Genomic DNA, 23,685 nt, shown 5'->3' on the forward strand with positions numbered 1-23,685 from the left:
AGCAGTGAGCAAAAGCTGAAGAAAAGCATGTTTATGTTCAATATAAGAAAGGACCTCCCATTGGTTAGAGCTATCCAAAAGTGGAATGGTCTTCCCTAGAAGGTGGTGAGTTTCTCATTAATAGAGGCCCAAGTGGAAGCTGGATGATCACTTGCCAGGAACGTTTAATAGATTCTGCTAAGGCAGAATCCTTTCATTGACTCCTTGTGGTCCCTTCCAACTCAGACATTCTGGGGTTTTATGATTTTCGGTACTACTATACTGGGAAAAGAATTGGTGGTCTACAATATATGTTTATGACTGATTTTATAGAAGAAAGGATGCATTTGAATGGCGTTTCAATGATTCTTCTGTAGTCAGCAGCTAGTCATTCAGGATAATCCACAGTGCAGATAAACCACCTGCAGATAATGAAAAAAATGACTGTAGCTTCCTTTAAACTGGAGGAACATTTAAACTTGGCCACTGAGATAGCTGCAGTGCCTTTTGGCACTTTGTACAACTCATTGACCAAGCCAGAAGCAAAGCTGGCTAGAGGAAAAGACTGACACATTGAAAAGTCCCTGAGTCATCTCCCAACACAGCATCTGGGGGAAGTTCAGGTGCCCTCTAAGAAGGATGATTTAGGTGCTTCTGCTGGCAGATAGGGACTGGCATCTCATACACACTATTCAAAGGAATCCCTTAGGTGCCTTGGGTTAAAGGAGTCACCACTCCTGCCCCTGGCCAATGGCTCTCTGGCCTTGGCCTCATGCCTGAAGTACTTATGTGCCCAGGGATTATTGCAGAGAAGATGATGGTTGAGGTTCTGTTCAAATCCCCTGACACTATAATGCCCTGCAGCTGGTTGCAGAGGTTTGGCATCTGGTGGGCTGTGCAGAGGCAAGTAGGGAGGGGCCGGGGAGCTGACCACTATCTGTTTTGATACCTCATTGTTTCCTTCCCTAAACTGTCCCCATTTGAAGCTCACCGTGTCTCCCCTTCTTTTCTTCATGCTCTGCAGGCGCTGAGAAAGAATCATGAGTAGCTCTCCGGCTGTCACCACTCTTTTTCGTGGGCCGAAGAGGGGGTGAAATGAGACACGAGGTTATTTCTTCCCTAGAAAATGCTGCTCAAATAAATTCTGCTTCCCTTCTTTGCCCACCCTTTCCCCCCTCCTTTCCAAGTGGCTCTAGATTCATGATTCGGAGGCTGGATGTTCCAGCACCGAAGGTTGATCGATGCTGTCGTGACAAAGCAGAATGAATGGAACCTCAGCTCCCCTTTGAAAATCAACTCCGAGTCTTTGTGTATCCTTCATCTCAGCAGCTCTAGATTGTGCTGCCGGGAAAGACGATTAAGTGACACTTGGGGTATTTTTCCATTTTCTTGTTTTCACCTTGTAAAAAAAAAAAAAGTCACAGGATCTGCTTCCCTGGCACTCTGGAAAAGCGGGTGGAGGTTTGGGGAGGGAGGGGGGAAGAAAAATCATATGACTGCAAGTAACTGATTTTGTGTTCACTGGGAGCGTCTGCAACTTTGGGCTCTTCTGCATACCCGTTTCCTCCCAGCGGGGGGCCGCCTGCTCTGTGGCCAGGGCAGTGACGTCACGGAAAAGCCCTGTCTCTGATCAGTTGTGCTTAATATAAACCTGGGGGAGCCGAGCAACTGCTGGAGAGAGGCAGTCAGTCAGTCAGTCAGTGGGAAGGAGAGGAGTTTACTCCAGCAGAGCGGTCCGCCAGCCTGCGCTCGCTCCTTCGCGTGAACAGGAGATTCCCCGGGATCCCGCCGCTGCCTTGACTGGAAGGGACTGTGAAAAGTCAGGTACTGTATGTGAGTGTGAATGTGTGTATGTGAGGGCGAGTCTTTGTGTGTGAGCACTCTGAGAGGCTAAGCTAGAATGTGGGACTTTATCGGTAAGCCAGAGCCCTTTGCAGCGAAGGGGTACAGACGGCTGAGGTAAGGATGGATGGGACACGCCGGAACTGGGAGTAGTAGCAAATGCGGCGTGCCCAGTCAACCTGAACTTCTTTCTAAGTAGTCAAAAGTGACCTTAGTAACTAGAATGCAGGCTCTCAAAGTCCAGAAAGTGAAAGGAGCTTCAGATGAGAACGAAGGCAGTTTGGTTTGTTTGTTTGTTTGTTTTTTGTGGATGTGGTGGGGAAGGAGGTGATACTATTAATTAGTACCAACTCTCAAGGCAGATGGCAGGGTTAGATGGGGATGGAGATGATGTCTTGCATTCTCCTGCCTTTTCCTCATCAAAATAAAACCCCAGTACTTTGAGTCACTATTCTTATGGGCCATGGGTCCTCTTATTTGGGCACTGATTGATGTCCCTGGTGACTTCTTGGTCGACAATGGGTTTTGCTGATGAAAATATAAATGCTCCCTTTCAGGTACCTAGTGCCCCAAACTCCAGGAAATGGAGAACCACAATAAAGTAGCCTAAAAACTGTAGTGGACCTCTTAGAAAACATTAGTTATATTCCAGATTTTTAGAGTTAGAAGGGATTTTAGAGGTCATGTAGTCTCCCTCCCCCAGCATGTTACAGATGAGAAAACTCAGAGAGCAAATAAGTGACTTGCCCCAAGGTCTCAAAGCTAATGAGTGTGAGAGGCAGGATCTGAAGCCATCCATTACTCCATCATGTCTTTTTGATGTTTTATAGTCCTTTTTTTATCTCAGTTTTTTACTATTGAGGCTTCCAGACCATAAAAAGCTCAGTTGAATTAAGAAGATATATTGCAATAGAACACAGTGAAAAGCAATTTGCACAGCCATTCCTAGTGCATGTTTGATAGGTTTGGACATGGTTGAGTGCCAGTTAATGCCAGAAGAGTGAGCGTTGGGGTGATGTGTGTTTTTTAAAAGGCATGCCAGTGGGCAGATGACAATGCTGAGGCATAAACCTCAAGGAGAAAAAAAATTAAAATAGTAGCCTTAGCAGCTGGAGAGCATCAAGCCAATGTGACTAAACATGGTAGTTCCAGTGTATATACTGCTCAAGCAGAGGGGCAATGATGTCATTGCCACAGGTTTCCAACCAAAGCAAAGCAGGCTGATGGACAGACCCGTGTAATTAAATGCAGAATGAGCTGGAAAGATAACCTAGTCCCCTAGTCTGCTGCTCCTCAGAGCTATTCACTTGTGGATTTAAACAGAGGAGAGGTTTATTTTTTATTTTTGGATGTGTTTGTGACTTTGGCATTAACTCTCAGTATCAGCCCTTAGGAGCTAGAAGCAGCTCAGTATAATAGAGAGATCTGGGTTTGGTGCCAGAGGATCTGGGAATCACTTGATCTCTCTGGGCCTTAGTTGTCTTCTTCAATAAAATAGCGACTTAGAATATGTGACCCACCTGTCTGAGGAGTGCATTTTTTTTTCTTACCTTAGAAATAGCAAGTAGAGCTATTTCACTGCCTGGGGCAGATTAGAAGTCCTACTCCTTGAAGTGTGCATGAGCAATTCAGACTTAGACCCTTCAGAGCTCAGGGCTGTTTCATTGGTACCTTGTGTTGTAGAGATATGTAGTACTTGTTTCATTTAAAAAAAAAAACCTGACTGACCCTCAAACACATAATTCTGGGGTTCTGTTCTTTTTGCTCCTCAGGAACCAACAATGACTCTGAACAATGTCACCATGCGCCGCAGCAGTACAGCCCTGCAGGCACAGCAGCAAAGGTGGAGCATCCCTGCAGACGGGAGGCACCTGATGGTCCAGAAGGACCCCCACCCATACAACAACCGAAACCGATACTCCATGAATCCAGAAGACTACTATCGTCGAAGCTGGTCATCTGACTCCACAGATTCAGTTATCTCCTCAGAGTCTGGAAACACATACTACCGAGTGGTACTGATTGGGGAACATGGCGTGGGCAAGTCTACCCTGGCCAACATCTTTGCAGGTGTGCCTGACAGCATGGACAGCGACTGTGAGGTGTTGGGAGGTAGGTATTGAGAAGACTCTGGTCAACAGGAAACATCAACATTAAAAGCAGAACAAATTAGTTGGATTATTTATCAGCAGGGTTTAGAACTGATATAATGCATTCTTGGCACTCACTGGTTTGTGAAAGCCACAAGTCTCTGGGTCAAATCTTGGGGACCAGGAAGAATAAAATAATCATTGACAAGGATCAAAATCTTTTGAATCTTGGCCAAAGAGGAAGAATGCTTAGATTCCAAGGCTAAGCAAAAAAGAGAAGTGAGGTCTAGTGGTGAGAACTGGAGGGATTTTTCTCACTGTTATACCTTTTTAGCCATGGTCAGAGTGATCTGACCAGTTCATTTTGGTCAGAAATCAAACAATGGAAATACTCAGAATCCATAGGTTCTTAAGAATTATTCAGTTTGGGGCACCAAGAAGAAGTATATTACCAGTTTTGTTTTTTGCTTTTAAAAATGCAATATAGCACTATGCAAGAGAGAAGAAGTTGATGAACAGTCTCAAGGATCATAGTGGTGAGATGCTTAGTTAACTTTGAAATGGAAAATCAAAATTGAAATAGTCAATCAAATCAATAAACAGTTGTTAAGTGCCTATGTGTCAGATGCGGGGCTGAGCTCTGGGGATATCAAGGAAAGCATAAGACAATTTCTGCCTTCAAGAAGCTTACAATTTAATAAGATACAACAACAAAAAAGAAGCTGAAATGGTAGGGAGAGGAGGTTATGGTGATGAGATTGGGGGAGAGATGATGAAGTCCTACAGCAGGAAAGGGAAATGATCTGAAGGGGTGAGAGTTTCAGAGTTGATTTTATCTTGCAAAATGATGAGTTTCTAAAAATTGTGAAGTTCAGGAAAATAGCCAGGTAGGAAATGATGAGGTGAAATCATTGACAACCTTCTTCAAATGGTGGTGGATCTGGAGTGCTATACAAATATATAAAACTTTTTAAGTGTTCAAAGAATGTGTATATGTATTAGAGATTACATGCACCCCTCTTTGTTGGATGACAATGACACTTTAAAAAAATAGTAGTGATTGGCATTTTTAGGGAGTGCATTAGATAGACCTCTGGATCTAGAGGCAGAAAAGTCTGAGTTCAAATCTTGCCTCCAATACTTGCTAACTGGATGACTCTTTAGCAAGGTTGTTTTGAGGATCAGATGAGCTAATATTTGTAAAGTAATTAGCACAGAGCCTAGCATGGAGAAGGCCCTTCCTTCCTTCCTTCCTTCCTTCCTTCCTTCCTTCCTTCCTTCCTTCCTTCCTTCCTTCCTTCCTTCCTTCCTTCCTTCCTTCCTTCCTTCCTTCCTTCCTTCCTTCCTTCCTTCCTTCCTTTTCCACATTTTCAAAGTCTTGGCACATGCCACTTGATTTCATATTCACATTTCATTTCCATTTTATAGATGGAGGAAGAAAGGTAGAATTTGACAGGCAGCCATAGCCAGTGGATGATCAGATCCATTCTCTCTGCTAAGATGTACAGTTAAGCCTGCTAAATTATGAGCAAATAAGAAAGGACTTTGCTCATTATTCCTAGAAAAAGAAGGCTACATATAAATAAATAGCAAAATAAAGGGGCAAAAAATCAGTGTTCTTTCTGAATAAGATGGGGGAGAATAGAAGCTGCTTTATGCCCTGTATCTTTCTTCTTGTTTCACAGGGGTAGAGGGTGTGGGTGTGACTAAAAGAGTTGATGATTAGCTCCATCCAGCTAGCTGGGCAGATTCCTAGATATTCATTGGACTCTAAGCTGCATGGAAGCAGGGTGATGGTCTTTTCTAAACTTTGCTGTTAGAACTTAACATAGTAGTCTGAGCACAAAAGGTGTGGTAGGACTGATGCCACACATCTGGATGATGCTTCCAGACCTAGACAGGGCTGCTGCTTCTTCTCCTTCTCCTTATTCCTCCTTCTCCTCCTCCTCCTCCTCCTCCTCTTCCTCCTCCTCCTGTGATTTCACTGGCTAAAGGAAACTTTTATGCAGAAAACTCCCTCTCCTAAGGCAAGTTAACAACTTTCAGACAATTCATACTCTTGGAGAGTTGCCTGATACCCTGAGAGGATAAGAGACTTGCCCAAGATCATACATCTAGGATGTGCCAGAGGTGGGGCTTGAACCAAGGGTTTGCAGATTCTGGAGTTTGTTTGTCACACGCTATGCCATGTTGCTACCCTACTACTATATGTAATATAATGATAGTCTACTTTTTTCTAGTGCTTATATATCCCAGTGCCTGGCACTGAGTAGGCTTGTAATAAATGCTTGTTGACTGATTGCTTTACATTCTCTTGAGTGCTTTCACACATATATGATTCTCAGAATAACGGCTTAATGAGATAGGTAAGAAATATATCATGTGTGTTGAGGTTGGGGGTAGATGACCTCTAGGTCCTTTTCCAATTCTGGGACACTGATTAATTTCACAGATTTTCCAGTGGGTGGTATTGTGAGCCAGATTGTTGAAAAGACACCTCATTCATATATTTGGAAAGATAGTAAATCAGGTGCTACCTGGGGGTGACTTCTTTGGAGAATCTGAGAGACATTGGAACCTGTCAGATTGCATGATATAATTTAACTTGATTTTGTCTTCAAGGACCGAAGCCTTGGCAATAAGGACTTTCCAAAGGGGGGAAGATAATGAGTTCAGTTTTGGATGGTCATTCATTCACTCCATCAACCAGCATTTATTAAGCACCTACCATGTGCCAGACATTTTGTTCAGTCCTGGGGATACATAAGCAAAAATGAAATAGTCTGCCTTTGGGGAGATTATATTTGATTAGGGGATATAACATGTAAAGAAGAAGAGAGAAGATAGCATGAATGACTAGAATTCTGCTCCACCCAGATAATGGGAAAATATAACATGAAAACAATTAGTTTCAATCCTGCTGTCATTCACCCTAACCTTCACCCATAGCTCACAAGGAACTAGATTCTCTTTCTCCCTACCTCCCTCTTTCCCTTCCCCAGTAGAAATGGCAAACAGTAAACAAATGAAGAGAGGAGTCAACCCATGGATAATTGAGTCATTGGTACTTAATTATAGAGACCATCAATAAATAACTTGCATTTAATAATAGCTCTTGCTTCTGTAGAATTTTATGGTTTCCAGAACACTTAGGTAGCATAAGGTATTATTAGACCCATTTTCCAGATGAGGAAATTGGGCTTCACCTTAAATAACTTATCCACAGCTAATATTTAACAGAGCCAGAATTTGTACTCAAGTCTCTCATGACTCTAAGGCTCAGTGCTTTTGCTATGACACCATGATATTCTTGGGAGTCCTCAAGGCATACTGTAAGTGCTTGTCTGACCACAGATCTTCTCATCCAGTCAATGCAAAGTACATTAGTGTATAAATGTATATCTTATTGGCTTATTATTTCAAGCACACAATGATTTGTAGACAGGGATATGACTCAAGTGATATCCTAAGGAACATTGTCTTTTTTGTTATTGTTGCTGTTGTTAAAGATGCTTGGATTCTCCATCTCTTGGAGACAGATCCTCGGTTCCTTTCCCTCCCCAGATGACTTTCTCTAAGAACCCAGAAAAAGTTTGGCTTTGCCTTTTCTTTCTCCTCTTCCTGGTACCTGTTTCAGTCTGTTTGCAGGTCACACTGTTCCATGCACCTAGGCTTCCTGATTTCCCCATTGCTTCTGATATCCAGGGAAGTCCATGTTGTGAGTGTGCAAAGAGCAACTTCTGAGTAAAGGGAGGAGCCTGAGAGATAAAAACCCTCCACTTGGGAATTGGTTCATTTGACCCTTGGTCAAGAAGAGTGATCAACTCTAATAACCCTAACAACTGGTGCTGTCTCCTTAAATTAAAACCTCAGGATTCTGTAGAGTTAGTTGTAATGTTTTTCCTGAGTTTGGAGGTCAATTCAAGAGGTTCTGCACACAAATACTTAAAGTAATGGCTGCATCCTATTGAAATCCTATTTTTTCCAGAATATTTGGGGAATGAGCCACATGTCCCAAATGAATAAGTTTTTATTCCAACCCATGAATATGGATCATAATCAGGATTAGAAGAGACATAAACACATATGGAGGTAGGGAGACTGAGAGATAAACACACACAGTGGTAGCAGTCAACAGGTAGCCTTCTTTTATCCATATGCTCCTTCTTTGTTGTTTCCCACTTGTGCATAGCTTCGGGATGAAGGGAGAGGTATACCTATGTACTTGCTAGCTAGGTTGAGTTCGTTTGGGGCCTAGATCTATGATTTCTTTGGCATAGGGAACTTCTGGGTGAGGGAGCTCCCTTTACCAATGCAGATTTCTAGCTTCTCTTACCTAGAGCAGCAATTCTTAAATCTTTTGATCTACTTTCTAGCTGTATGGTCCTGTTTCACCCCGATTGCTCAGCCCTCACTCCTCTTCTACCTTGGAATCCATACATGATATTGATTCTAAGATGGAGGGTATGGGTTAAAATAAATAGCCTGGTTCACTTACCCTATTAAGGTAGGATTCATATATAATGAGACCCTTGGGAAAGCCACAATAATTCTTTGCTTCAATGGGAAAGAAAATTTTGATGACCATTTCTAAGTATCAAAATCCAGAGGCAAGAAATGTCAGAATAAAGGGGAAAACATTTTAAGTGGGTCTGAGTGTGTGATGATGAATGGAAGAACCTCCTACAAAATCTTGTCTTTTTTCCCTGTCCTTTGCCTAATCTTTCCCTTCTGCTCCTTGCCCAACTGTTCCCCTGGACTCTAAGTATGTTTGCGCATTGTGCTCACCCTTCACCCACAAGCAGTTTCAGAACAAGGGAGGGGAAGGAAAGTTTCCATTACTAAACAGAACTGGAGCTGCTACTTCTGTTGTGCTCCAATGGTAAAATAAGTCCTCTGTATTCCTGGAGAATTAATTATGTTTTTACAAAAAAGGGATAAAGAAAACCAGAGCCAACACTATGAGTGTCTCAAGCTTTTTCTCTTTTCCCCTCTCTCAAAAGAAGAAAACTAGGGATGAATAGAACCCAAGACCATTCAATGTGCCCCAGAAAAACTAAAATATGACCTGCATAGTTTATTCTTTAGATAAGGAATGACGACAAATCATAATTGACTGCTGATAAAATGAGGATACTGGCTTTTGCATGGGGCTAAAAGGAACCAGTTCCACTCTTTCAAAGATCCAGGAATACCTGATATTTCCTTGAGCTCAACGGTCATTGGCTTTGAGCCAAGGAGGCTTAGATATTGCTCTTTCCTATGGATAATGTTTAGGCTCCATAAAATGTTGCCCAATTTGTACCTTACATGTGAATGGAAGGAGCCTATGTGCAATGCAGTGATTTAATAGTCATTCATATGTATTGGATGAACACTTTTAGAAATTAAGTGTGTGACTATGCTAAGAAGCAGAGTCGTGCTACAGGGGATAGAGTCCTGGACCTAGAGTCAGAAAAAGTTATCTTCTGGAATATCAAATCTGACCTCAGAGTCATATGAGCTGTGTGACCCTGGACAAGTCACTTAACCTTGTTTGCCTCACTTTCTTCACCTGTAAAATTAGTTGCAGAATGAATGACAAACCATTCTAGTATCTTTGTCAAGAAAATTTTGAAGGGGGTCACAAAGGGGGACATGACAGAGCAATAACAATAAGCAATGTAGTAAAGTGGAGAAAGCCTCAGCTTTTTACTCTGCCATTTACTCCCCATGTGATCTTGTCTAAATGTTGAAACCTCTCTGGGTCTCAGTTTTCTGATAGGCAAATAAAGGAGTGGGACAGGTCTGGAAAAGATGACCTCGATGAGGTTTCTAGCCCATAACACATAAATGAGAATTATCTTAGTTTAGTGGGAAAAATGCTGGACCTAGAGAATTTAGGTTCCAATCCCAATTCTGCTACTTACCTTGGACATTTTTATCTACTTCTATGGGACTTTAGAGAGCAAATAATAGCTAGCATTTACACGGTGATTTAAATTTTGCAAAGTATTTTGAATATGTCAATCTTTACAACAACTTTGTGAAGTAAATTTTACAGAAGAGGAGACTAAGACAAAAAGATTATGTTACTTGGCCATGGCCATACAGCTAGTGTCTGAGACAGATTTCAGGTTTTCTCAATTCCAACACTACACCCTATAATTGCATTGTCTGTCAAATGTAGGAATTGGACCAGATGGCCTTCAGTTTCATTTCCATCTCTAAGCTGTCATTCTGTGATTCTTATGTGCAACATTCCCATTGAAGAGCATCACTTTTAGATTTCTATCTTCAATATCATTTTTGCTTTCTCTTCTAGAAGATACCTATGAACGAACCCTGATTGTTGATGGGGAAAGTGCAACCATCATCCTATTGGACATGTGGGAAAATAAGGTATGTGGTTCCAATTAAAACTTGTCTGCCAGTACTTCAAAAAGAGGCTTTTTGTTAGACAGAGTCTGAAATACAGACAAGTTCTAGTTCCTTGAATTTATATCTGGTAAACATACCCAGAAAACCATCATTCTAGGAGAGAGTAGACCGTTTCAAGTTATGTGAAACTATGTAAAATGGTCATTCTCTCCTCCAATTTTCAGCATTTGCTTTTTTCAGAAAGACTTCAGTTTGTAGCTCTCACTTAATTTTACATGTATGAAAAGATGGTAGGGACCATACCTTATCTAACTTTTGTACCTATTCCAGGACCTAACAAAGGGTACTTACACACACACAAAAAAATGCTTGATAAAAGTTTGTTGAATGGCTAAAAGTGAGCATGCAAGGTTCCTCATTTGTCTTCTATGCCTGTAATGGGTAGCTAGGTGGTACAGTAGATAGAATGCTGAGCCTGGAGTCAAAAAGGCTCATCTTCCTGAGTTCAAATCTGGCCTCAGGCACATAATAGCTGTACCACGCTGGGCAAGCCACGTAACCCTGTTTATCTCAGTTTCCTCATCTGTAAACTGAGCTGGAGAAAGAAATGTCAACCCATTCCAGTATCTCTTCCATGAAAACCCTAAACGGGTCATGTAGAGTTGGACATGACAGAACATAACAATAATATGCGTGTAAACCCCTTCATTCTTTCTGGTGGAATTTCATCACCATCACTTAAGAAGACATCTTGGAGAGTCTTGGTGTTTTTTCAAATAAAGCTTTGAGACCTACTGAGAGATCCTGATAGGCTGGAGGTACTGGCCCTAGCTGGTTTCAAGGAAAAGGGTCTTCATTAGTAGCTTAATAGTTTGGTACTCATTCTCAATTCTCAATTCAACATATAATATGTATATATTAGAATCCTCGGATAAGATGATTAGGAGAAACCACAGAGACTGAGTGGCTAATCCGAACATATCCCTTATACTTGTTATCACATATTTTATAGAGAAGGAGACAGATCCAGAGAAGTGGTACATATCTCTTCTTTCCCAAAAACGTTTCATTTCCCTATCAAGTAATGCTCACTTTTTATATGAGGTCTTTCCTAAACTGCTTCCTTTTCATCCTCATTGGTTGTGAGTACTCTCTCCCTGCATTATCTTGTATTTATGTTTTCATTTTTTAACCTTTACATTCTGACTTAGATCAATTCTAAGCCAGAAGAATCATAAAGGCTCTGTAATGGAGGTTAAATGACTTGCCCAGAGTCACACAGGTAGGAAGTGTCTGAAGCCAGAAGTCCTCCCAATTCCAGTCCTGGTGCTCTATCCATTGTGCTACCTTGCTGCTCCTTTAATAATTTTTTCATATATTTTGTATATTCTTTATTTATATGTACTTTATTTTCTAAATTAAAAAATTTTAATTAACAAGCATTTATTTTCTATCCCTTTTACCTCTTTTTCCTCAATTGAAAAATAAATAGCCAAAAAATACCCTTGCAACAAATATGTAGAGTGAAGCAAAACAAATTAGCCAGGTTCAAAAATGTCTCATTCAACATATATAATCCTTTGCCTCTCTATAAAAAGATGGTAGCATTCTTCATCATTGGTGCTCTGGTATTCTGGCTAGTCATAGTGTTGCCCAGAATTCTTAAATCTTTCAAATTTGTTCATTTCATTTTTATAATGTTATTATTTTATAACCTGCTCTCCTTGTTTTGCTAATTTTACTCTTCATCAGTTCAAATGAATTTCTCCAGTTTTCTCTGAAACCATATCCTTTGTCATTCCTTAGGGCACAATAGTTTATTGTCACAGTCATATGCCATAATTGAAATTAATTGTTTATAAAAGTGTTTTTCCTTCCACCAGGGGGAAAATGAATGGCTGCAAGAGCATTGCATGCAGGTGGGGGATGCCTACCTGATTGTCTACTCCATCACTGACAGAGCAAGTTTTGAGAAGGCATCTGAGCTTCGAATCCAGCTTCGCCGGGCTCGCCAAACAGAAGACATTCCCATTATTTTAGTTGGGAACAAAAGTGACTTGGTGCGGTGCCGAGAAGTCTCTGTATCAGGTATGTGCAGCTTTGCAAATTAAATTACAGTAATTTGACCCCCTTTTTCTATGGTTGGTTCCCTTTCTGTCTATGACTAAAAGCCTGAAGCACAATTCCTGTGAGGCCCTAATCATGGACCATAGTAGTTCATCTATGTTGTTAAGACCCTTTCTCTCTTTCTTTTTCTCTTTTATTCTCTCTTTTTTCTCACTCTTTCTCTCTTGCTCTCTTTTATTGTTTTCTCTATCTCTTTCTACAACATAATATAGTAAATAGCAAACTGGACTTGGGAATCAAGAAGACATAGATTCAAATCTTGTCTTGGACCCTTATTAGCTATGTGACCCTGGGCAAGTCATGTAATATCTATTGGCCTCAGTTTCCTCATTTGTTAAATGAGAAGGTTGGATTTAGTAATATCAAAGTTCCCTTTCTAGTTCTGAATTCATGACCGTTTCTCTATTTATTGCAAAGTAATCTTTGAAACCAGCTAGGGCAGGGACCCCCCAGCCTACCAGGACCTCTTGGTAGATCTCAAAGCTTTATTTGCTAAAAAAACCAATCTTGTCATGACTAATATATCCCTCTGTTGGCCAAGTGTTCCTGTTCAAAGTTCACCTAGATTTCCATCTTGAAAATCTTTACTAGTTGCCCAGGGCCACACCTCGTAGATGACGTTAAAGCTTCAGTGAACTGAAAAGTAACTCTCCTACATTCGAGAAAAGGTTAGAAAGAAATTGCAAGGATCGGAGTTTTGGGTAAAGAATGTTGCTTGTGAATAACTTCTCTGTTGCTGATCCCCATGGCTATCTAAATTTTCAGGAGGACTCTATAACAATAAACCAATGTGACCCAAACAAGGCAGTGTAATTTGGGTATTTTTTCATATTGAAAAAGATAATTCATTTTCATTATACAGATAACAGGATCCCATAAATGATTCAAAATCCTTGAGATGAGTAATTAACCTAATAAAGATTTGGCCATTGGCATATGTTTGAAAAGGAAGATAGAAGACGACACAATTATGCCTCACTATAAGAAAATTCAGCATACAATGGTCCACATTTACAAGTCAGTTATCATTAGACAGTTATAAAAGAAGTGATTCACACCAATAAAAAGACTGATCATTTTGTGTTTTCTGTTTGTTTTTTAATTTTTGGGAAAACACATTGAATCAATAAGGTCCTTACTTTAAATTGTATATCACGTGAGGAATGATGACTGGGAAAACCACCAGGAAATAGTCATATTTCTTGGTACTATTGTGGTTGAAATTGGATGTAGTAGGACTGAATGTGGGCTGTGGCAGACACTATTTCAGAGGCCAGAAAGATTTGTAAAAAGGTGATTTTCCTCAACCAGCTGCTCTTTCCCCATGACCATTGACAGGGGAGTCCTTGACCAAGGAATGCTTCATTAGCTGGTTCTAATTGGATCAGCTGATTCTTGCTGTAGGCCCTGCATGTTTCACAGAAGGATTTTTCTCTGAAAGCGTGGGGGCTGAAATTACCTTTTTAGGAAAGATAGTTGTAGTTTGAAATGAAGTTTAGATTATAACATCAAAACTCATGTAGTGAAAAATGAAATATTGACATGAAACAAGAAATGTATCAAGTCAAATTATTTTTACATGTAAGGTGCACTTTGGGAGTAATTTGGAAAGTTTTTGGAAGTTGAGAGTAAATCTTTCATACCAATGGGTTGACCTTTCTAGCAGACTGCTGCTTAAATCTATGAGATAGTTTCCTAGGATCTAAAAAGCATCCATCTCACTTTCAGGATGCCTATGACGGCATAGCACAAACTTGAAAATTATTCACATATTTTTGGAATATTTTAATATATAATGCATGTATAATCCAGATCAAATTGCTTACCATATCTGGGAGGTGAGAAGGAAGAGAAGGAGAGAGACAATTTGTATCTTATAATTTCAGAAAATCTATGTTGAAAATTGTTATTACATGTAATTGGGATGATTTTTTTTCTGCATGAACCTGCTTTCAGCACTGGTTACCATACTTCTAGTGTGATCTATATCCAAGACTTACCATAAATGTCCTCATATGGAGATATATACAATGTTCTTAAGGAATTCCTCTGGTTCCAAAAATATCTAGGGAGGTGAGGAAGGGTGGCTGCAGATGTAGCATTAAGACTATCCAATTTTACACAAAGTAGCACCAGTTTTTTACATATTATCCATCTTGAATTCTCACAGCAATCCTCGTAGGTAAAGAAGGGCAAGTATTTTAACTGTTTTGAGTGGAGAAGAACACTGAGCTGTTAACAACTGTATCATGGCTTCTGGAAGGTCACACAAATTCTTTGTGATGGATCCTGAATCTGAAGCGATGACTTCTGATTTCCAGGGCTCCTTTTGCAAGACTATTTGCTTCCATTTTTACATTGGAATGCTTCATTCTGGTGAAAGGGGCATACTATAACCTATTGGCTAGGGATTAAAATCTACATCTGTGGCAATTTCAGAATAAAAAGAAGCCAAATGTTCAAGTTGCTTGTCTACTGTGCCCAGCTATAGAAGATAACTGATGCTGATGCTGATGATGATGCTGATACTGATGATAACTCACATTTCTATGGTACCTTAAGGTTTGCAAACCACTTTATATATATATTATCTCTTTTAATCTTCACAAAAATGCTGAAAGCAAGGTGTTATTATCATTCCCATCTTACAGGTTTGGAAATTATAATCAATTGACTCGCTCAGGGTCATAACTGGAATAGACAGGATTTGAACTTGTAGCTTCCTAGTTACCCCTTAGATTACTTGAAGATTAGCAGATCCTGGCTTCATGAGTTTTCTCCTTCTTTCTTGCAGAAGGGAGAGCATGTGCAGTAGTCTTTGATTGCAAGTTCATCGAGACCTCCGCTGCAGTCCAGCACAACGTGAAGGAGTTGTTCGAGGGCATTGTTCGACAGGTGCGGCTGAGGCGGGATAGCAAGGAGAAGAATGAGAGGAGGCTTGCCTACCAGAAGAGGAGAGAGAGCATCCCCAAGAAAGCCCGGCGGTTCTGGGGCAAGATTGTGGCCAAGAATAACAAAAACATGGCCTTCAAGCTGAAATCCAAGTCCTGCCATGATCTCTCTGTGCTTTAGAAGCTTCTGCCTCCCCGAGATGTCCTCCTTTATGGACATTGTTAAAGTCCATTGGGACCAATAATCAATCTACATTAGATTGGATGCTCGTTCATTGTTAGACTTGGTGTCCCCATTGCAGATGGGAATTGGCTACATGCAACACGATGCATGGGAAAGGAGAGGTATTTGTTACTTGTCAGTATTTAATCACAGGAAAAGGCTTGTCTTTTCTACCCGAATCCATCCAAACATACAGGGCAAGTTTTGCTGTTGACATGCTTTTTTTTCTTCTCTCTTTTTGATAACAGCAGAATTAAAAAAAATGGAACACCAAGGACGAGAACTTTTCCTCATTAACATAACTTTATCTAGTGGTCTGCCCAGTGAATTTGAAGCCAATGTGGCATAATTCTATATAGTGCAGCCTTCTGAGGGCTATTCAGTGTGGGGAATTTGTGTCCTTTTTCGCCATAAGAATGGCCTCCCCAGTCAAACTCAGAGGTGCCTTGTTATGCTTTATAGAGTTACAACTGGAGTGCTGGCCTCATTACTATGACATTGTTATTCTTTGGTAAAGCTGTGAAAAGAAGTGACCAACCTCACTGGAAACTGAACCTTAGGAAATCAGTTTTGTTAAGTGCCCGCAGCTAGAAATCTACAGTTCTGTAGACTAGATAATTGATATATGTACCCCTCATATGGTGTCAAAAATTATATCCTTGAATATGTAGCTTAATTTTTTGGTGTGTGTTGTTGTTGATTTCAGGGAGAAATGCTTTTCACCAAGTTCTCCTTCAAGTCAAAATATTCTTTAAAATGATCGTCATTTGTTATGCCATGGAGCCATTAAAAAAAAATCAGATCTTTTAAAAAACAGTCTGATTGTTGCAATCAGGAGAGCAAATGCCAAATGTTTGAATATAAACAGTGGTCTGAGCTTTTATAAAACATTTCTTTGTGCCCATGTACTTCTGGTACTTGGCAGCAGCCCTCGTGTATGTCACAGCTATGCCATATTTATTATTATTATTCTGCAAAAAGAATAAACATTTTAATATTTGATAATGTGTATTTATGAACAGATTTCTTAATAGGAAAATGTTGATTTTTATTACTGTTTTCTATCTTTTTCAGAATATGCCAGTTTTTACCTACATGTCTTGTAATAAAAGAAATAAAAAATGTTTGGAAAAAACCCTTAATGTTTTCCCTCCCTAAATGAGATGGTCGTGATTGCTGTTTATAGAGCTCTGAAAGCCAGAGCATTCTAAAGACATTTATCTATTATTACTTTATATTACAGACAGCAGCAGCAACAACAGCATGGTCATAATTGGGTTTAAAGAACATTCCCATCATCTATACCCTGGGGACTAGGAATCATAGTAATACATAGATATTTTTAGGTGATACATTTGTAAAGTACTTAGGAAGTATTAAGGGTCATCTAAATGCTAAGTAATAGAAATAGCTGGACTGAGCTTCTTCTCCAATCTGGCAAACTCCTGATTGAACAGATGGGCCTTGCAGCTCTCCCTGAAGGCCAATAGGTTTGGACTTGGCTAAAGCAAAGGAGGAAATAATAAAGGATTATAAAATTGTAAGCTGGTTATTTTAAGGCCTGAGCCTGGTCTGGTGTTGTTTTAGCTGAATTCTCCATTCTATTGTTAATTCTATTTAACTCTATTTTTATAATATCTCCCTGCTGGCATAGGGGGATGGAAGAGGGTTACAAAGTTTGCTAGAATGAAAATTCATGCTCCTTTCACAATGTGCCCCCCGAGCCCCTTTTAGTCTCATTTCTTCATCTTCCTGGACATTTCTGGAGTTGTACCCAAATAGAGTCCATCACCTTCCTATTTGATTCTCTTTACTATTTCCGGCTGAAGTGTGTGCAAAAATCTCTATCATTCATTGGAGAGATTGTGTGCAAAAGTGGGAAGAGCATCGAATTGTAGTCAGGGGATCTGGGTTCAAATCTAGTCTCTGACATACTATCTGGGTGGCTTTGAGCAAGTCACTGAAATTCTCTGTCCCTCAGTTTTCTCAGCAATAAAATGAAGGGGGGGCTTCATATGATCTCTAGGGTCCCTTTTAACTCTTGAATTGTATGAGTTTGTGATTTTATACTGACCTGGGAGATTCAGGAATAAATCTTTAAATGGTTCAACCTTGAGATTGGCATGTCAGCCTTGCATAGTCAAGGATTTTCTCATTGTGTCTTTCCTACTTGACCCAACATAGGACAATATAGGCCATATACAACTGAAACTTTCCTTTTGCTGGCTCTATATGAATGGAAGTTCCCAGAAAAAAAGAGAAATTCAGAGTTGGAAGGAACTCAAGTGTCCATCTAGTAAAACTCTGACTCAAAAAGAAATCCCCACAACTTTGTCTGAAGAACCCTAGACCCTGAGGTGGTCCTAGGGCAGCACATTCCACTTTTTGGACAGCTCTAAATATTATGTTTTTCCTGATGTTAAACCTAAATTTGTCTCCGCAATTTCCATTCATTGCTTCTGATGCCACTCTCAGGAACTGAACAAAACAAGTGTGACCTCTCCTTTACATGACAACCTTTCAGTTTCTCATGACTCCTTTGACTTCTTCTCTAGAGGTGAATCATCCTTCCAACAATAACCACATGCCCCCAAAGCAGAGAAATCTAGTTTTGACCAGTTCTAATTTTGGCGAAGTTCTTTTTATATTCAACTTAACATCAGTTTCTTTGTGACTGTACTGTTCATTGTTCCTAATTCTGCTGGCTGGATCCAAGCAGAAAGTATCAAGTTCAAATCCGACAAGTATTTTTAAAACACTTCTAGTCACAGAGTATTATGCCAGACATTGATATATATTAAAAATTTAGATAAGACAAGACCAGACCAGAAAGAATTGATAAATAGAAACATGAAAGTCATGGTTATATATATATATATATATATAACATATATATATTAATATATATATATATATACACATATGTATTTTTAAAATTAAATGATGCCTTCTCTGGTGTGGGGAAGGGAGAAGAGGAGAGAGATATCTGGTAATTTCAGTGTAACCAACCAATAAATTAATTAAAATAAAAACCAAGTCCCATTCATCTTTGGAAGTTATTGTCTAATAGAGGAATAAAATGCAGGTGCAAATAATAATAACTCAAAATTATATGCGTGTGTATATCATCAATAAATGAGCTTTTAAAAAAGAGAATGGTCAGAGGAAGAGGTTTACTGATTGTAAACTCAAGTGTCTGAGTCTTACCTATTTTTGTAGCCCTAAAGATTTTTATAGTACATTCCACATAGAAAATGTTTACTATACTCAGTTCAATTCCATAGACATCTACTATGTACCTATTTTGTGCTACACATGATACAAATTGTTGGAATATAAGGAAAATAAAACTGCCCCCATACTCAGTCCATTGGGGGAAGTAACATGCACACATGGACAAGAAAATATGAAATATATACAAAATGAATGCGAAGTCATATTAGAGGAGGAAACGTGGGTACTAGCAACTGGTGGAATAAGGAAACGTCTCTTTTAAGAGGTGCCACTTGAAGAGAAGGAAAAGATAAGAGATAAAGATAAGACTATCACACAAATGTTAACAGTCCCAATCTAATCCATTTGTGAAAGTTATAAATTTTTACAATGTGTAATGGATAAAGGAATAGACTTCATTCCTACTATTATCATTTCTTAGAGAAGTTCAAATTTAAGGAAAACAATGGTGTTTCCTCCCCACCTCACAAAGGGACTGAAATGCCAGAAACCACATTAGGCAAAAATGGTCAATTACCTTGCTCAATAGGAAAACATGGGAAACCAGGGCACTGAATTTAGAACTTTAAAAAGGAAAATGATTGAAGATTCAAAGCAGTGTTTCATCACAAATCAGAGAAAAGAAATGAAAGGGAAAGCAAGTCCACAGAAAAGGGAGAGTGAGAATCAGATGAGCCAGATCATTTCAAGAGCATTCATAAATGAAAATGAAGAGACAACAAACAGATGTTAACTGGAATAAATCTGCAGATATTTCTATGGTCAAGTGTTCTTACTACAAATGAAAATAGAACTATGTCTTAGTCTTATACTAACACCTGTGTAACTGATGGAATATGTGAAGAAATAACAATATCTTAGGAAAATTAAGCTGGACACACCGAAGAATGTCTGGACTGGATCAAATATATACTGAGGAAATCTGTTTTGGACCTAACACAACTTTAAAGTCAAGCATCAGTTTTCAAGATTCTGAGGAATGAGGAGATTCCAAAAGAACAAAAAAGATCATAATACTTGTGATCAGTAAAGTGTTGACAACCAGGTTCTAATTGCTATAAAGCCTTTATGAGAGTTGCCTATAAGCACATCCAGGTTATCCTTGATGAAAACATAAGAAGAGTCTTAATTGGTGAGGCAGGATTCCAAACCAGGATTTCATAGGTGGATCAGATCTTATAGATTTATTGCCATGTATAGGAGATATTTGTATTTGTATATATGTATATTTTCTCCAGATCTGTGATTTTATCACTCTGAGAAAACTCTGAAGTTCCCAGTAATGAAATCTCTTTTGCTGTTGCAGATCAGTCACTGGTTCATAATTTATACTTAAGAAAGTTGCTTGAGAGGATACTGAAAGGCCGAGTGACTTTCTTATGGTCATATAGCTAATATATGTCAAAGGCAAGACTTGAACTCAGGTACTCCTGATTCCAAAGTTAACTCTATCAATCACTCAACAAACATGTATTAATTACTTTCTTAGGCATTGTGGTATATCCTGGGAATACAAATTTTAAAAAGTTGTCCCTGTCCTCAGGATTTTACATTTTATGAAGTGAACATATAGTAGGTTCACAAATAAGTATTATAGGACATATATATCCTATCAATATGTGCAACCATAAATATATTTATATGTATATATAGGACACATATATATTACATATAGGATATACACACAAGTGTAGGTAGGACACATATGTATGTAAGGTCTATAACTCTCCATCTATCTAAAATAAATACTGGGTGATTTGGGAAGTACCAACAACTGAGGAAATCAGAAAACGTTTCTTGGATATGGCATCTGATTTTTGCATTTGATTCAACAGAAGACAATACAGACTTAGAGCTCTCCTCCAACAGGGTATCTTCCATGCCATATGTTGAAATTACGTGGCCAACTTGATTCCAAATTCTGCTGAATATAAGCACTAAGCTAAGAATAAAACAGGGAGACATACATTCACCTAAGATGTCCACTAGTATGATAGAGGATGCATGGTGCTCTATGAGCTTATGTGTACACACACACACACACACACACACACACACACACACACACACACATATATGTATGTATACTTGCAAAGTCCAAAGGGAAGAGGAATTTCTTCTATGTCCTCCAAACATTCCCATTTGCAAGAATATTGTGCTTATAACATTGAGTTCCAGGAGTCTCTTCCATAGATTCCAAAGTTATTCAAATGCTATTGACCTAAACCATCTACTTTGGGAAAATGAAGTGAATGAAAAATGCATGTTGTCAAAAAGGCATCATTCAGTTTGATGAATAGTTCATTGAATTAGTATTATAGTGTCTATTTTGGGTAAGTGCTTTGGATGGAACTGGGTCCAAAGAGAAGGAAGAGACCAGGCTGGGTCATATCTGGGAAGCTGAACAGCTTTTTCAATGATCTGGAGTTCCTTGTTGCTCAAAAATCTGTCTTTTAAGTGCCAACATTCTGCCTATGATGACAGATGATGGTAAGTTATGGAATGCCAAATCCCGGAAGAAATTAAAATTGCAAGTGATACAAAGAGTACTGGGAATCATCAGATCCTTGAATTGGAGAATTAGGAGGAACCTCAGAGGATCTCTAGTCCTATCCAAACTTGAAATGTATTAGCTAAGCCAGAACAGTATTCTGGACAAGTCCTCATCTGGTCTTTCCTGGAAGACCTCAAGTGATGAGAAATTAGATTACTGTAATCTATCTTGTTCCATGGAGTAATGAAATAATGCATAGAAAACTGAGCCCGGAGTTGGGAACATCTGAACTGAAATATAGCCTCATACATGTACTAGCTACGTGACCCTGAGTAAGTCACTTAACCTCTGTCTGCCTCAGTTTCCTCAATTGTAAAAGGAAAACAGTAGTGGCACGAAACTTTCCAAAATTATAGAGAGGATCAAATGAGATATTTGTGAAATAACTAGTACAGTGTCTGAGTCATAGTGGGTACTTTAAAAATGCTTATTTCCTTTCTAAAAAAAATGTACCATTGATAAATAATATGTATGTCTGGAAAATGGTATCCATCTAGCATAGAGTAAGTAGGAGGGTAAGAGAGAGCTTGATAGCTCAAATTATGCATTGATACTCAACAAAGTATTAAGAGAATAAGAGAAGAGGGAGGGAGGGAAAATAATTTTTAAATACTCACTATGTGCCAAACGCTTTACATATATTATCTCTTTACAACAACTCTTGGACGTAGATGCTATCATTACTTCTATTTTTCAGTCAAAGAAACAGGCAAGTAGATGTTAAATGACTTGTTAAACAGCCAGGAAGTGTTTGAGATCAAATTTGAACTCACAGCTTGCTAACACAAGGGCTGGTGCTCTATCCATTGCACCACTGCCTGAGAACAAGGAGAGATAGATCAACAGCATATTGGGTGGGTTCTTCTATGCAGCCTTTTCAGAAAGACACAGACAAGAATGACACAGGGTGAGAAGGCAGACAGAAGTTGAGATTTAGATTTGTGAGAAGTAGTACTCAACTCTCATCTACAACATCATCGATTCATCTCAAAATATCAAGGTAAATAGCTGCACTTCCTGCTGGACCACAAACTTTTTTTTTTTTAAACCCTTACCTTCTGTCTTTACAATTAACACTATACATTGGTTCTAAGGCAGAAGAGTAGAAAGGGTTGGGCAATGGGGATTAAGTGACTTGCCAAGGGTTACAAAGCTGGGAAGTATTTGAGATTGGATTTGAACCCAGGACCTCCCATCTCCAGGGTTGGATCTCTATTCACTGAATTACCTAGCTGCTCCCTAGACCGCAAACTTTTAATCACTCTATCTGACTGAAAGAAGGCATTCTAATTTCACATTCACTTCTTGAAGCAGAGGACAAATTCAGGGTGTCCCACTGGTATGCTGAGGGGCTGAAGGCTTTGTTTTGCTTGGAGGAGTGTGGCCCTGGACCCTGGTGTTTCAGAACAAATCGGGAGTGCTATTCACTGGACATCTGTTGGAGGTATTTGTAACTATATTTTTATTTGCTACCCTAGCTTAAAGGCGAGGAATAATTGTAGTGCAGATGTTTCAAAATGAAGATCTGATGGAAGAATTGTAGCCCGGAGCTATTTTCATTTCTTATGAATGTTGGAAGAGGGAGGGGTCTTCTAAGAGATGGCTAGGGAAATGTCAAGCACAATGGAAGAGGGAGAGGATGATTAATCAGAAATAGGCAGAAGACAGAATGGTGAGCAGGGTAACTTTAGCAGTCAGCTTTTCTTGCAGGAGGAAAAAAGAAAGGGGGACGGAAATCAGACAGTTGAAAATAGTAAACTTTAATTTATATTTTAATAAGATAAGGCAGACACAGTAAAGAGATGGGGGTGGGCACCCTATTAAGTAAGCTGGAGGAAATTGCCTTGTGATTCATCTATTTGATTATATGATGTAGCTGGTGGCCTGCCATAATGTGTTTCAGTATTTGGAAACAGAGCCATCTGAGGAGCTGGGGAGAAAGCCGACTACCAACTTGAAGTGACTATCTATTGTGGTGGGGAATTGGAGGAGGGGTTGTTTGGGCAAAAAGACTCCCGAGGTACATCAGAAGGATTGTGAAATTGGGTACCATTACCGCCACGTTCTGATGAGAATGATACCCCCATGAGTCTGCTATCCAATACTGGAAGTGAGCAATAGAAATAGAAAGAAGAGCTGACATTTACAAAGGGTTTAAGGTTTGCAAAGTAATTTGCACAATTAATTTATTTTATCTTCGCCTCAACCCTAGGAGGATATGAAAGATATCCACCCCATTTTTACCAATGAGGAACTAGGGCATAGAGTGATTCACTGACTTCACCCTGGCCACACATCCAGGTGGGATTTGAACCCAGGTCTCATGTGACTCCACAGGCTGGGATGTTTCCATTACATGGTGTCATTTTATTTGTGTACAACTGT

The 23,685-nt window shown here is 39.4% G+C and overlaps 1 protein-coding gene across 1 annotated transcript; it reads left to right on the forward strand.

The window, feature by feature from the left end:
* Positions 1-1,482: 1,482 nt before the first annotated feature.
* Positions 1,483-16,648, forward strand: GEM (GTP binding protein overexpressed in skeletal muscle). The gene is made up of 5 exons (XM_001368760.5): positions 1,483-1,803; positions 3,594-3,933; positions 10,216-10,292; positions 12,155-12,359; positions 15,193-16,648. Exons 2-5 carry the CDS (start codon positions 3,603-3,605, stop codon positions 15,468-15,470), a joined length of 891 nt encoding a protein of 296 aa, XP_001368797.1. The 5' UTR covers positions 1,483-1,803; positions 3,594-3,602; the 3' UTR covers positions 15,471-16,648.
* Positions 16,649-23,685: the final 7,037 nt, after the last annotated feature.

This window comes from Monodelphis domestica, chromosome 3 (assembly GCF_027887165.1).
Source record: "Monodelphis domestica isolate mMonDom1 chromosome 3, mMonDom1.pri, whole genome shotgun sequence".
NCBI classification, from domain to species: domain Eukaryota; kingdom Metazoa; phylum Chordata; class Mammalia; order Didelphimorphia; family Didelphidae; genus Monodelphis; species Monodelphis domestica.

What these genes read in the sequence shown, in the direction of transcription:
- GEM (XM_001368760.5), top strand. Translation starts at nt 3,603, where the DNA reads ATGACTCTGAACAATGTCACCATGCGCCGCAGCAGTACAGCCCTGCAG. An exon ending in TGGACATGTGGGAAAATAAG is followed by an intron (nt 10,293 to 12,154) that starts GTATGTGGTTCC and finishes TCCTTCCACCAG; the next exon opens with GGGGAAAATGAATGGCTGCA. An exon ending in CCGAGAAGTCTCTGTATCAG is followed by an intron (nt 12,360 to 15,192) that starts GTATGTGCAGCT and finishes TCTTTCTTGCAG; the next exon opens with AAGGGAGAGCATGTGCAGTA.